Source organism: Crocodylus siamensis, chromosome 7, assembly GCF_052110815.1.
Source record: "Crocodylus siamensis isolate JL-2025a chromosome 7, ASM5211081v1, whole genome shotgun sequence".
Taxonomy (NCBI): Eukaryota; Metazoa; Chordata; order Crocodylia; family Crocodylidae; genus Crocodylus; species Crocodylus siamensis.
Genome location: NC_143401.1, coordinates 48,894,631 through 48,908,529, shown reverse-complemented (window position 1 = coordinate 48,908,529; position 13,899 = coordinate 48,894,631). Strand labels below are relative to the sequence as shown.

At 40.0% G+C, this 13,899-nt stretch overlaps 1 protein-coding gene and 1 non-coding gene across 6 annotated transcripts in view; both read right to left on the bottom strand.

The window, feature by feature from the left end:
* Positions 1-2,150: 2,150 nt before the first annotated feature.
* LOC149859773 (solute carrier family 22 member 15-like) overlaps positions 2,151-13,899 on the bottom strand; it is a 52,685-nt gene continuing 40,936 nt past the window's right edge. For 2 of the 5 annotated variants that reach the window (XM_090058300.1, XM_090058302.1), the window contains exons 10-12: positions 5,438-5,510; positions 4,054-4,212; positions 2,151-2,859 (exon numbers count right to left, since the gene is read on the bottom strand). In XM_090058300.1, coding sequence (XP_089914426.1) covers positions 2,833-2,859; positions 4,054-4,212; positions 5,438-5,510 — 259 coding nt within the window. In that variant the 3' untranslated portion in view covers positions 2,151-2,832. Of the gene's footprint in view, positions 2,860-3,986; positions 4,213-5,437; positions 5,511-13,899 lie in introns of those variants that run through there. The other 3 variants (XR_016443611.1, XM_090058301.1, XR_016443612.1) reach the window with 3 other exon arrangements.
* Positions 11,448-11,519, bottom strand: TRNAG-UCC (transfer RNA glycine (anticodon UCC)). The gene has a single exon. It is a non-coding gene; the product is annotated as a tRNA-Gly (tRNA).

Sequence of the window (13,899 nt, the reverse complement as noted above, 5' to 3'; positions counted from 1 at the left end):
GTCACAATATGCTTAAATTATTGAAGTAGTTGATTTCCCAGCTTTAGGCTCTTGCAGGACAAATTAGTAATTATGTCTGGTCATTAGAAAATAACAACAAATTGCATCTGATGTCTCCATTGGAATGGCTAAAATTAAAAAGATAAATTTAAAAAGATACTTCCCTTTTATCTACTTATGGAAAACATGGCAAGATAGTAAAGCAGATGAGAACAAATCATGGTAAGAGTGCACCTGTGGTACGTGACTCAGAAAGAAGCCACAGTCAGAGAACAACACCATCTTGTGCAGGGTACCATTAATTTTATTTCTTACAACAGAGGCAAGCATAAAACAAAAAGACCTTTGTGATCATCAAACTGTCAAATATACAAAATACTTAGTAGATAATGAGCAAGATACATTCAACATCAAAAATAACTATGAGATAAATGCATATAAAATAAAGATGATTATTTATTTCCTGCTTTCTGTAGGATCTGGTACAAAACAAAGAGGGAAAACATTTTTTAGACTGATACATTAAATATCTGGCAGAAGAAGGATACAGACTTTTAACTGTACCAATGATGTCTTTGGGGGGGATCCTATTTCAGTGTCTTACTTCTACCTCTAGGTAGTTTTTTTTAAGATTTAATTTTTAGGATAGAATATGTATTCTATCATACTGTTAAGTCAACAGTAGTAAGTGTTCATCTTCACTATTTCTCTGCTGATTTAATTGTCCTTTGAAGACGTATGCCTATTCAGTGTGGTTATAAATCCTACAAGCAGGGAGTAACCACCAAACTACGGCCGCATGCAGGAGTTACATTTCTACCAGGAGAATTGCTTTTCTCCCAACAGAAACAAGAAGTGTACAAGTGCTCATTCAATTTCTCTGAGAGGAAGCATGCCCCCTCTGGGGAAAGATATTCCAAGAGTAACCTGGAAGATCCCCCTTGCCAGACAGTTACTCTCTCAAGAAAAAATGCTTGTTTACTCTCCTTCTGGTCTGGGGGCTTTACACCACTGCTCTCCTCTCCTCTTGGACTAGTCTGGGAAGGGAGGGGAGAAACAGGCCAATGCTCCCCACCACTTCCCCAGACCAGGAACTTCCCCAGGAGAACTATGGGAGCCAGCACTGAAGTGCCTCATGGAAGAAAAACTCCCTCAATGTGGTACATGCAAAGTCCTCCTGGAACTAGATAGAAGGAACAGAGCAACCTGCTCCTCATATCCTCCCCAGACTGATCACTGGGCTGGGGAAGGTGTGGAGAGCAAGGGAGACAGGACAGTTGCTGGCTAAATGCCTGTACTGCTCCCCACAGAACAGTTTCTGGTGGGAGAAATTTCTCAAAAATTTCCCCCTAGAAGAAAGGCACACTTGTTGGCAGCTTCTATTTACAAATAAAAAAAGCCTCAGGAAAAAAAATGCTTGTACTTTATTCTATGCTTTTCTTTACTACAGATCAATTATGCTTACGTAATCTAAAATCACAACTTTATCTACGTTTTACCTTTTAACAGTTTAAGGAATTAATTGTGCAATTTATAATGCACATGTGGAATGCTGTGTCCGTTTAGAGTCCCATTATCTTCAGTGAGGTTACATTAAGGCATAGCAGTTAGTCCACATGTTATGATTTGCAGCACTGTAGTCTACTTATGGAACTGATGTCAAAATGCAGTGGCTTTCCCTACCAAGTCCAGTAAATAAAGGACCAGAGTCTAAATGTTGGAAATAGCCTTATAACAGCATAGGCAGATATACCTGTGAAAGAACATTTGTTACAAAATTTTCCTTTTAATTACACAAATGTTTTGGGCATCAAGTAAAAGTAACATCTATAACATACCTACTCCAAATTGCACATATTGTTGACTAAACTCTTATATTTCTACCGCAGATATTTCCAAGTCCTACTGGAAATAATAATGCTGTTTATAAATATATACTGCTTGATAATCTTGTTCCTAGTTTTGCTGCTATACCTAAAGTCAGCATTTACTGCTGGCTAAATTAATCCTCTAAATAAACTTTTGACTAAATGTTCGGTACTCATGTACTGAAATATAACTCTTTTCTTCAAAAGACAAACAAAACACCATACTATTCTTTCCAATATGGTCATTTTTAACTTGACATTTCTGTGCTATTTAAATAGATCTAGAAAAAACATACCTAGCATTATAGTTCTTCTACTTCCCTCTGAAACATGTTGATCAATTTGACCAAGGTTCTCATGTTGCTCACATTACAAACTTTAAAAACCATTGGTCTTCTTTTTTGAAATATACTGTGAGGTATTATTTGTTTAAAAATAAAAATAAAAGTTAAGGAGATTGGCATATACATGGTGTAATTATTTTTAACAATTACAGCATGCCTAAATATATAAGGCTGCCCTGCAACCTATTCTGTAAGTTTTATATATAGATATATATACACACACATAAATACGTCACTTCCATTTCACCATTGTAGTTTAGTTAGCATCTGACAATTATATCTTACAAATGGAGTAAGATATATCAAAAAAATGGAGTAAAATATTCCATCAGTTCAAAAACTACATATTCCATATCCAAAGTTTAGCTTACAGAGTCCTTAAATTAATGCACAGATTTGCTATTTTTTTTTCACATTTTTTTGTTCAACTGTTTTTCCATCTTCTTAGTTTACCTTGATATAAAAATGAATTGTTCATAATACTGGCAATGGTATTTTGCTTTATATCCTTTGGCATATAGTATGTCCTCCACGGTGGTATCTCAGTGGTTCCACACTAATCATGAAAGTATCCTTCCAAAAGATGTTTGATTTTTCACTACAGAGATGTTTCTGAAAGTTTAAGTGTTTTCTTCTAATTGAGTTACCTGTGAAATAGATAAAAAATAAAATATTGAAATAATTTTACATGTATTATTTTTCCTATCCAGTTTCATAAACTAATGTCAAAGATGGAATGGAGTGCTGTATACATTTACTTCACAGATTTAATTTAAAAATGAAATGAAAAGAACAACAGATTCAGGAAAAGGAATCTGTGCACTTCAGTTTTTTTCATTTTGGCTGAACAGAATACTATTAGGTATTAAACTATTAGACACAAACCTTAATTTAACTAAAGCTTATACATTTTTAAGTATAATATTTAACAACAAATGCAATTTATAATAATGTGTTAAATGTGTCAGGAAACTTTGTATGCATTTACCTCCAAGGTATTTCTATATAGCTAATAAGTTATTGTTATCACTAGAAATTCTGTTAACCTACCAAATCACATCCAAACTTATTGAGCATGTTGCATAAATCATGAGCCAAGTATATTTATATGTCACAATGAAGTTTTAAACACATGATTTGTGAGAAAGAAAAATTTGTACTTTTCAGCTGCAATAATAGAATTAAACTAAAAATTTAAACTACAGCATTTCCTTCTAAACATCAGTAGCTATATAATCTGAAATCTATCATTATTGACCATCTTAATCAGATAAAAACTATCTTATCAGTTTCAAAAGCTTCATCTGATGTACATATACAACAAGAAAATGTTCCAAAGAGCTTCTAACATAACAGAATAATAAATGAGGGATCAGCATTTCCCCAAATGTCATGCATTGTTTTTAATGTTATATTCCAATCTGAGACCTAACAAGACAAAAAAAGGAACAATGCGACACATGTGAAGGTTAACTGAATAACTGCAGATGCACAAGGTATATGTAAAATGAATAATTTATGATTACTTCAGGTTGCTTTTAAACATTTTGTTTGAGTCGAACCAAAAACATGGCATGGATTTACGTATAGTTTTATATGTATAGATGAAAATGACTGTATAATCAATTCTTGAAAAGATTTCTTCTCTAAGTGCAAAATAGGCTTTTTAAAAAAAGTTTTAAATTCTGCTTAAACACAGTCAGGGCATTATGGAACAAGAGAACCCACATTTTTAAGATATAATGCACAGATTGAATAATTTGGAAAATGTTACCATATTGTGACCTGCAGAAGATACGTGTAAATTAATAAAAAGCTACATTAAAATGCTTTTACTCTGCCTTTTTGTTTTTTAGCAATTGGTATTTGGACATCTGCAGGTCTTCAATGCTCTCTGCAATTGGCTTGTTTACAGTTTCTGGAAGAAGAAGAGTCAAGAATCCTGCTGATAATCCACTGATTCCAAACACCACAAATGGCATGGATGGATTAAGAGATTTCTGAAATGGAAAATCAGAAATAAATACATAAACTTAATTCATGCTTGTGGCCACATCTACACAAGACACTGCGCAGTAGCTTGTTACTACTATGCAGCAGCATCACATGGCACAAAGCATGATGCGAGGCTTCTGCATAATATGAGCTACTACATAGTTAGTGCCACCAAAAAGCCGTTCAGGAATGCTACTGCACAGTAACACTGGTTACTGCACAGTCATTTAGTACTTGTGTTTGCAAGTATTACATGACTGCACAGTAACAACTACACAGTCAGTGTCTCTTGTAGACGCAGCCACTATATCCTAAGCTACTGCAGCATTATTTGATCATTTCATATACAGGCAGTCCTCGATTTACAATGTTTTGAGTTGCAATGTTTCGCATTTACAACATTTATAAATTGACACTGTTTCAACATTGACACCCTGTTTCAACTTTATGATGTCAGTTTCGACTTTACAACGCTTGATCCGATGTGACACTATGCCAGCAAACAAGTTCGCTGCATTGCTTATCTACCTGGAGAGCATCTGTCCAAACTTCTTTGGACACTTTCTTTAAGAAAGCAGACAAGATTCTAGAAAAACCTACAGCCAAGACTCCTGAGAAGACTCCAGCCAAGAAACCTTCAAAAAGACCAACTGAGAGCCTTTCAAAAAGTCCAGCAAAGTCACCTCAAAGAAGTCCAAATCAATATGATTACTAGTTACAATATAAATACATTAATGTAGCTATATTACTCATTTATAATTGATCGAGTACAAAATTATGGGGTATTTTTGGTGAAAATAGGGTATTGGGCCTTGGTTCAGGAACCAATCCCCCATTTATAATATTGTTTCTTATGAGAAAATTGGTTCCGACGTTTCAACTTAAGACATGGTTTTCAAGGAACCAATTGTGCCGTAAGTCTGAGGACTGCCTGTATCTTTCAAATACACTATATTAAAAAAATCAGGATCTACAATTTTTGTTCTTCACTCTATGTTTGATGTCAATGAGAATTATATGCACACAAGTTACCAAGTTCATTTGCTTCTTTTCCAAAAGATGAACTTTTAAATTAAAAAAACTTCGTTAACTCTGGGATTTGATTGTATCAATAGAGGTAGACTGGGCATAAAAATACATACGTAGAGATAACAAACTTCCCTTGAAAAATATTTATCTACAGAAAAAAATATCAGTAATTAACAACAGTAAAACAAAATGTTAACTTACCATCGAAGGCACAAATGGAGCTAAAATACCACCAAATCTACAAGTCATTGAACAGACACCCAAGCCAGCATTTCTGTTTTAAACAAGAAAAAGTGGCTGTAGTTCTGTAACATAAATATAAATATAGTGCACCTTTAGCTAATAAAGAACCACCTATACTTCATCTTTCTTTTTAAAAGTGAATTTACACAAATAATGTCAAGAGCTCATTTCTAGCTGTAAATAGCCTGACTATATTTTGGGGGGGAAAATTCAGTTAATGGCATTAATTTGACTCCAGCAGTTCTCTCAACACCCACACCCCAGACCAACAAAACATAACCAGGGCTGTGAAAATTTTGACCACCATTTCATTTCAGCAGTATTTCAAGCGTTTTGACGCTTGAAACTCCGAATCTGAATGAAACGGGAGAAATGTCAAAAAGTTAAAAATGAAACAAGTTGAAACATTTCCAAGACGTTTCGGCATTTCAAAGGTGTTTCAAAGCTGGGCTTGCAAGAAAAGAGAAAGTAAGGAGAGGTAGGAGGAAGAGGGGAGAACAGACTGACATCTGTAGCTGGCCACTGTCTGCTAACTGGCCGTAAAGTCCCTTCCAATCCCAGTGCTCTGGGGGAGGGATCTAAAAAGGCTTGTCCGTGAAAAGTGGTTTGTATATTCCCTTTGAGGATCAGACCTGAGACTGGAGACAGGTAGCTGGGTGTTTTCATCTTTGATTGATTTTCAGTGCGCGCTCATTCTGGTGTGCAGCTGTTGCTTAGTGTTTCCTACTAAGGAATTTGATGCCCTGATGGAGATACGTATTGTGAAGATATCTCCATACTGGAGATCTTGTTGGCAGGTTTTGCATGTCTTGTCATGGCATGGTCCGGATCCATGCAGTGTGTTTTGGGCTGTAGGAAGTTGGCTTCTGGTGATGAGGTTAGCGAGGTTCAGTGCTTGTTTGACTTTACAAACCGCTTTTATTAGATGAGCCTATGAACTGACTTCATCAACCTCCTAGGTACAGAAACTCATGGACTCAATATATACATTGGAATTCTGACACACTACAACCTGCTGGACTTCTGACTCCCCAGGTCCCTCTCCACTTTTACCTGCTACATCTCCCTTTCCCCCGACCCCAGCCTGTCTCTCACCCCTGACTCTTCCATTTCCATTTTCACTGACTGGCTTTCTTGCCTGCACTGCATGCCAGCCTCTGGCTTCTTTACTACTCCTTCCAGCCAAGAAGAGCGCACACACCAACTGCAGGTGCTTCTTCAGCCTGACAAAGGGTTTTTAACCCAAAAGCTTTCTAAGATATATTTTGCCAACTATTCAGTTGGTCTACTAAAAGATATCAGACTGACCCAAAAAACCTTGTCCGCCATGTCCCTAGACCAACATAGCTACAACTTAGCACCTGTCCCCAGTCAGCTGACTGGAAGGAGGCAGGGCCTTGGGCACATCTAAGCCCCAGGGCTGGGCTGGCAGGGAGAGTTCTCTGGCAGCTGCTGGAGAAGCTTCTGTAGGAAAGGAAAAAAAGGCTCTGTGACAGTTTGACTGCCTGAGATGCTAGTGCTATTCTGCTGCTTACGTGTTGTCATTTGAAGTGATGGACTGAGATGAGGCTGTAGGGGAGGAGGAGACCTCACTGGGGCACACTACTGTGTTGTGGAGAGGTCCCAGTGCCAGTGATGGCACAGCATCAGGGGCATAGAGAGCCCACCGACAATAGAAGGTAGAGCGAGACCAAGACCTCATTACAGGGACAATACCGATATACTATCTATGAGGCATGGGGCGTGGTAAGGGATGTTTGGAGCCACGCATCTAGCCCATAAGGCTTAGGGTGTCCCCTTGAGCCACCTACTTAGAGTAGGTCTAAGCAACGGGTCCAAGAACCTACAGGGTTTAGTGGCATCCATTAGGACTGTGACTGAGCTGAAGCTTGAGGGCAGCCTCCCTTATTAACTTTTCCAACAAGATGTGGCGGTAGGCGAGAAGAGATGGTGCCCACAGACCAGAGCTGGCACAGTCACAGGTCCCTAGGGGTACCATGGCCACCTCTAGGAACCCTGATCTGTGAGAAAGTGCAGTTCCCCAGAAACCCCTGCACCTATCTCCTTGAAACTTGGCAGGCTTCATGGCCTCAGCAGGGGCTACCATTCCTGCAGTTTTCATCAAATCAGACAAGAAATGAAAAAGTTACAGATATTTTAGGCATTCCCCATTATAGCCTATGGCTGAAACACCAAAACAGAGTCAAAACAGCATCAAAACTCAAAAGAGTTTTGGCTGAAATGAAACAAAACAGCGATTCGAAATGCCAAAATGAAATTGCTGTCCGGTCGAAACACCAAATCCGAAACTGAAATGAAACACAGGCATTTCACGCACCCAGTATAATAACCAGTATTATAGAATATACTCCACCCATAGATCTTAATTCCAAAACCCATCTCTTCTAATGCAGTCCAGTCCTTCCAAAAGGCCTAAGAAGTACTCTGCAACATGTTGTAAAAAAATAAATACATAAAACTTGTGCTACTCTGGACTGAGAAATGATTCCAAAGTTAATGGGAACCTCATAGAAATGAGCACCTCCTTACATTATAAATTGAGACAGTTCCAGTTCAAGCTTATTCATAATAAGAGACAACAAATGGATCCTATTCTCAACTTGCCTAAACCCTCAGCTTGCCTGAACACTCTTTACATGACACTGGACTCTAGCCAATAGCATCCATTGTACCTGCACCTAAATCTTAGGTGCCTTTGTCCAACCGTTAATATACAGGTGCAACTAAACCATCCTGTAGTAATACAGAATTGGAGAGGAGGAGAAGTAGAGCAGAAAAGAGTAGATAATGGAATCCAAACCCTTCTTATGATACTGAGTCAGAATGCTTGCAGCATCTCGCTGTTTTACTGTGACTCAGTTACACTTCCTGTTAATAATGATTTAATTTCCAGCTTGCCATTTGCTTTAATAATAGAATGAACATTTTCATTATTTTTTCATACATAGAAGTACATGGTCAGAAAAAGATGTGGAAGTATTTATAAGCCCACTGCAGTTCCACTGAAATTAGAAGCCCTTTGAAAAATGCTGTCAAATTCACGGAAAATTTTATTTTGGATGAAAAAGACTAATTAAACAATATGTAGGAAGGAAACATTTCATTTTTTCATTTGGTATATATTTTTCTTTTAAAATATTCATGTAGTATTGTTAAATATTACAAAATACAAGGGGCAGACACAATAATTTGTTATCAGAATGTTGTATGATCCCGATTTTTTCCAAGACTTTCCACTGCAGGGAAGTTCAAAGCTTAGTGTTTTATTTACATCCTTAAAAAAATAAATTGAAACCCTTCACAAAATGGAATTTCTGCCATTTTTCTTACTCTAGTTAATATAGAGGCCTTCCCCCTCTGTGTCAGAACTTAAGGTGGTATGACAAAAGCTAAATTTCTGGAAATTAAGATATGCCTGCCTCTGACTTTTTATGTCCTTCAGGTATGAGCAATTAAGATGCATTTTCCATTTAGGAAAGGGGTGCATCCCTGGCCAACACTGTTGGAGGGCTAGTGATATCCACCCAAACTTGCTTCTTTTGGAGCACTCCATGAAATCACTATCAAGCAAAAATATGTGGACATTTTGAATACAGGGCTGCAAGAAATTCTCTCCTTGCTATGTTGCTAGGAAAACCTTTAAGTCTTCAAGAAATCTATGTCTGTGACTATCGTGGCTGTCTACTGAGACACACATCCACTCAGGAGTGGTAGCCTCTATATGAGGGGAACTATATGCTGACAGACAACACCACACCAATGCATTATGTGGGACAAGGAACTATGTGATCACTGCCTCTTCATAGTTTCATAGTTTCTAGGGTCGGAAGGGACCTGAGTAGATCATCTTGTCCGACCCCTGCCATGGCAGGAAAGAGTACTGGGGTCAAACGACCCCAGGAAGATGTACATCTAGCCTCCTCTTAAAGACCCCCAGGGAAGGAGTCAGCACCACTTCTCTTGGAAGTTGGTTCCAGATCCTAGCTGCCCTGACCGTGAAGTAGCGTGTCCTGATATCTAGCTTAAATCTACCCTCTGCCAGCTTCTGACCATTATTCGTGGTCACTCCTGGTAGTGCTTGGGGGAACAGGGACTTTCCCAGTGCCTGCTGTTCCCCCCGACTAGTTTGTAACAGGCCACTAGATCCCTCCTCAGCCTTCTCTTGTGGAGGAAGCCATTCACCTCTCAACTGTGTGTTTTCACCATCACACAGCACTAACCTCCAGATCTTCCATATAGTCATTATTTCACAAGCAGGTCATCTCAATAGACACTTCTCAATCAACTATGCATGACCAATCAAACACTGAGTATGTAAGAAGCCCTACAAGCAGAGATACTCATCAATAGGCTTATTCGCATCAGACAAGAAAAAGCAGCATCAAACATTCTTTTTTAGTATGGGCTTCCTGTCAGATCTCACTTACCCTGTAATCCCAGACTAAAGCATACCTTCTTTCTACTCCACATAATACTGTGAATCCTGACAAACAACACAGATATGTTGCATCATGCATCAAGATGATACAGTATCTCATCCCATTCTCATAAATAAAGAGGCTGTTACATAGATGTTTACAAGGTCCAGTGGGTGACAAATTGGCTTAGCAGTCACGCCCAAAGAGTGTTAGTAGACAGGTTGGTATCGACCTGGAAGGATGTGTGTAGTGGGGTCCCACAGTATTTGGTCCTTCAATATCTTCATCAGTGACTTGGATGCGGGTGTGAAGTATACTCTGTCCAAGTTTGCAGACGATACTAAATTGTGGGGTGAAGTGCACACTCTGGAGGGTAGGGAACAATTGCAGGCAGACCTGAACAGGTTAGAAAAGTGGGCAGTACACAGTAGGATACAGTACAACAAGGACAAATGCAGAGCGCTGTACCTAGGGCACAAAAATATCCGGCACACCTACTGGCTGGGAAGTGACCCTTTCAGCAGCACAGAGGCAGAAAGCAACCTTGGAGTCATAGTGGACTCCAAGATGAACATGAGTCATCAGTGTGATGAAATCATCAGCAAAGGTAACTGCACTTTATCATGCATCAGCAGATGCATGACAAATAGAACCAAGGAGGTGATATTTCCCCTCTATGCAGCACTGGTCAGACTGCAGTTGGAATACTAAGTCCAGTTTTGGGCACTGTACTTCAAGAAAGGTGTTAATAGACTCGAGAGGGTCCAGAGGAGGGACACTCATATGGTTAGGGGCTTACAGGACAAGCCCTATGAGAGACTGAGGGACCTGGATCTCTTCAACCTCTGCAAGAGATGGCTGAGAGGTGATCTTGTGGCCACCTACAAATTCGTAAGTGGGATGCAGCAAGGGATCGGAGATGATCTGTTCACCCGGGTGCCTCTTGGGGTAACAAGAAACAACGGTCACAAACTGACAGAGAGCAGATTTAGGCTAGATATCAGGAAAAAACTTCTTCACAGTAAGGGTGGCCAAAATTTGGAATGGGCTTCCAAGGGAGGAGGTGCTCCCTCCCCGCCCACCTCGGGAATCTTTAAGAGAAGGCTGGGGCTGGGGTCATTTGACCCTAGCACTCTTTCCTTCCTAGGCAGGGAGTCAGACTCAATGATCTGTTGAGGTCCCTTCCAACCCTAGCATCTATGAATCTATGAAATCCTGGCAAAGAACATATTAGGACGCTTCCCAATCAAGAGTCAACTCCTTCTAACAGGCATGCACAACAATGGTCAGATCCTAAATGTGAATCCACCATCATTAATTATGGCAACCTGGATGTGATTCAAAATCAGAGAATCATAGAAAGTTAGAGTTGGAAGGGACCTCAGGAGGACATCTCGTCCAACCTCCTGCTCAACTAGATCATCCCAGCAAAAGCTCTGTCTAGCCAGCTTTTGAAAACCTCCAAGGATGGAGCTTCCACCACTTCTCTGGGTAACCTGTTCCAGTGTTTTACTATAGAATCATAGAAATGGAGATGCTGTGGATTGAACCCAGGACCTCATACATGGAAAGCATACACTCGACCACTGAGTTACATCCCCCTTCAGAAACGCATATTAACCTATTTGTTAACACATACCAAAATAATTTGTTTTAATTGAAATTCAAAATGTTCTGCTTCACACTAGAGAAGTCTTGCCAGACTGACTTGTGAAGCTAAGTGGAACATGGTTTCTTTTCGTCATTACAGCATGCTGTCTTCCTTGAAAATACAATTTTCAATACCAGATTGAACTAACAAACTGACTTTATTAGTTCCATAAGGGTTCTACAAGCATCCATCTAGTAACAGTGGATTCACATTTTTCCTCTCCAGGGCCATGCTGTATTTTCTAACTCTATAGTGACAAGAGTTCTTGGGGTCTCATTCATTATTAAAGAAGCCATTCTTAACAGACTGGCTGACAGCAATATCCTGAGGGATAGCCAGCACGGGTTTGTTGTGGGTAGGTCTTGCTTGACCAATCTCATTTCCTTTTATGACCAGGTGACCTATCACCTGGACAAGGGACAGGAGATTGATACCATATATCTTGACTTCAAAAAAGCCTTTGATCTGGTATCCCATGATCACCTCTTGGCAGAACTGGCCAATCGTGGCCTTGGGTCCACCATGATCCACTGGCTGGGAAATTGGCTCTGTGGTCGGACCCAGAGGGTAGTAATTGATGGCAGTCACTCATCATGGTGCCCTGTGACAAGTGGGGTCCCCCAAGGCTCTGTCCTTGGACCTATATTGTTCAACATCTTCATTAATGATGTGGACACTGAAGTCAGAAGCAGACTGGCCAAGTTTGCCAATGATACCAAACTCTGGGGTAAAGCATCCACACCTGAGGACAGGAGAGCAATCCAGGCTGATCTTGACAGGCTCAGGAAATGGGTGAATGAGAACCTGATGGTGTTTAAACACCAAAAAATGCAAGGCTTGGGAGGAAAAATCTGCAGCATCCTTACAGTCTCGGCAGTACTACGCTAGCTAACACTACAGATGAAAGGGACTTGGGGGTCCTGATTGACCACAAGATGAACATGAGCCTGCAATGTGATGCTGTGGCTAGTAAAGCAAACAAAACACTGGCTTGCATCCATAGATGCTTCTCAAGCAAATTCCAGGATATCATTCACCCACTGTACTCGGCCTTGGTGAGGCCACAGCTGGAGTGCTGTGTCCAGTTTTGGGCTCCACAACTCAAAAACGATGTGGAGAAGCTTGAGAGAGTCCAGAGAAGAGCCATGCACATGGTCAGAGGTCAGGAAAACAGACCTTATGATGACAGGCTGAGAGCTATGGGACTCTTTAGCCTGTAAAAGCACAGGCTTAGAGGTGATCTGATGGCCACCTATAAGTTTATCTGGGGGAATGCTTGTTCACCAGAGTGCCCCAAGGGATGACAAGGTCGAACAGTTATAAACTCCTGCAAGACTATTTCAGGCTGGACATAAGGAAGAATTTCTTCACTGTCCAAGCCCCCAAGGTCTGGAATAGCCTGCCACCGGAGATGGTTTAAGCTCCTACACTGAATGCCTGCAAGAGAAATTTGGATGCTTATCTTGCTGGGATCCTATAACTTCAGTTAACTTCCTGCCCCGGGGCAGGGGGCTGGACTCGATCTTCCGAGGTCCCTTCTAGCCCTAATGTCTATGAAAGTCTATGAATCTATGCTTTGTCCCTATTCTTTTTTGGGATCTCAATATAGTATTTGTAAGGGTTCTTAGATACCTTATTTCTTATGTTTCTTCCCTGTAGCGGCTTCTTTCCCGTATCAGTTGTTAGTAAAGACTGCCTTTCTAGTAGCACTACATCAGCTTGAATATAGGGGTGATCCTTATGTCAGGTTCACTTGATACAGTGTTCCATAAAGGCAAGATTATTGTCAGGTGTCATCCTTAATTCTTGTACATAGTTGTGACAATTCCTTATGATTTTCTCCCTGTTATTCAATCCCAGGGAAGTTAACATCACATGCTTGATTAAGCGTTTTGTCATATTACTTTAATAAGAAAAAATAATTTGGATTGTACCTAAAGTGTCTGTAGCCAATGCTGATAGGCTGTGAGGGGCCAGACAGTTTTTTTTTTTTTTTTTTTTACAGTTTATCAAAATAGGTCTCCAACTTGATAAAAACATATTAAAAAGCAGTCAAGTGAGCTCCATTTAGACATACCTGAGCTGAATCCATTAGAGCTCAGGCAGTCTCAGATGTTTGCTTGAAGAATGATCCTCTTCCAAAAAAAAAAAAAAAAAAAGGTAGCGCAATTTTAGGGAGTATACTCAGCCATCTATCTGGTAGGATTCTAAGACCACCTCCAAGCAAACAACTACCTATCAGTCACAAAGATTGTGCCACGTGGACAAGAATAAACGTAGCTCCAGCCTCATACGTACCTGGGTAGGTGTGGCAGCAAGGTACACCCCCA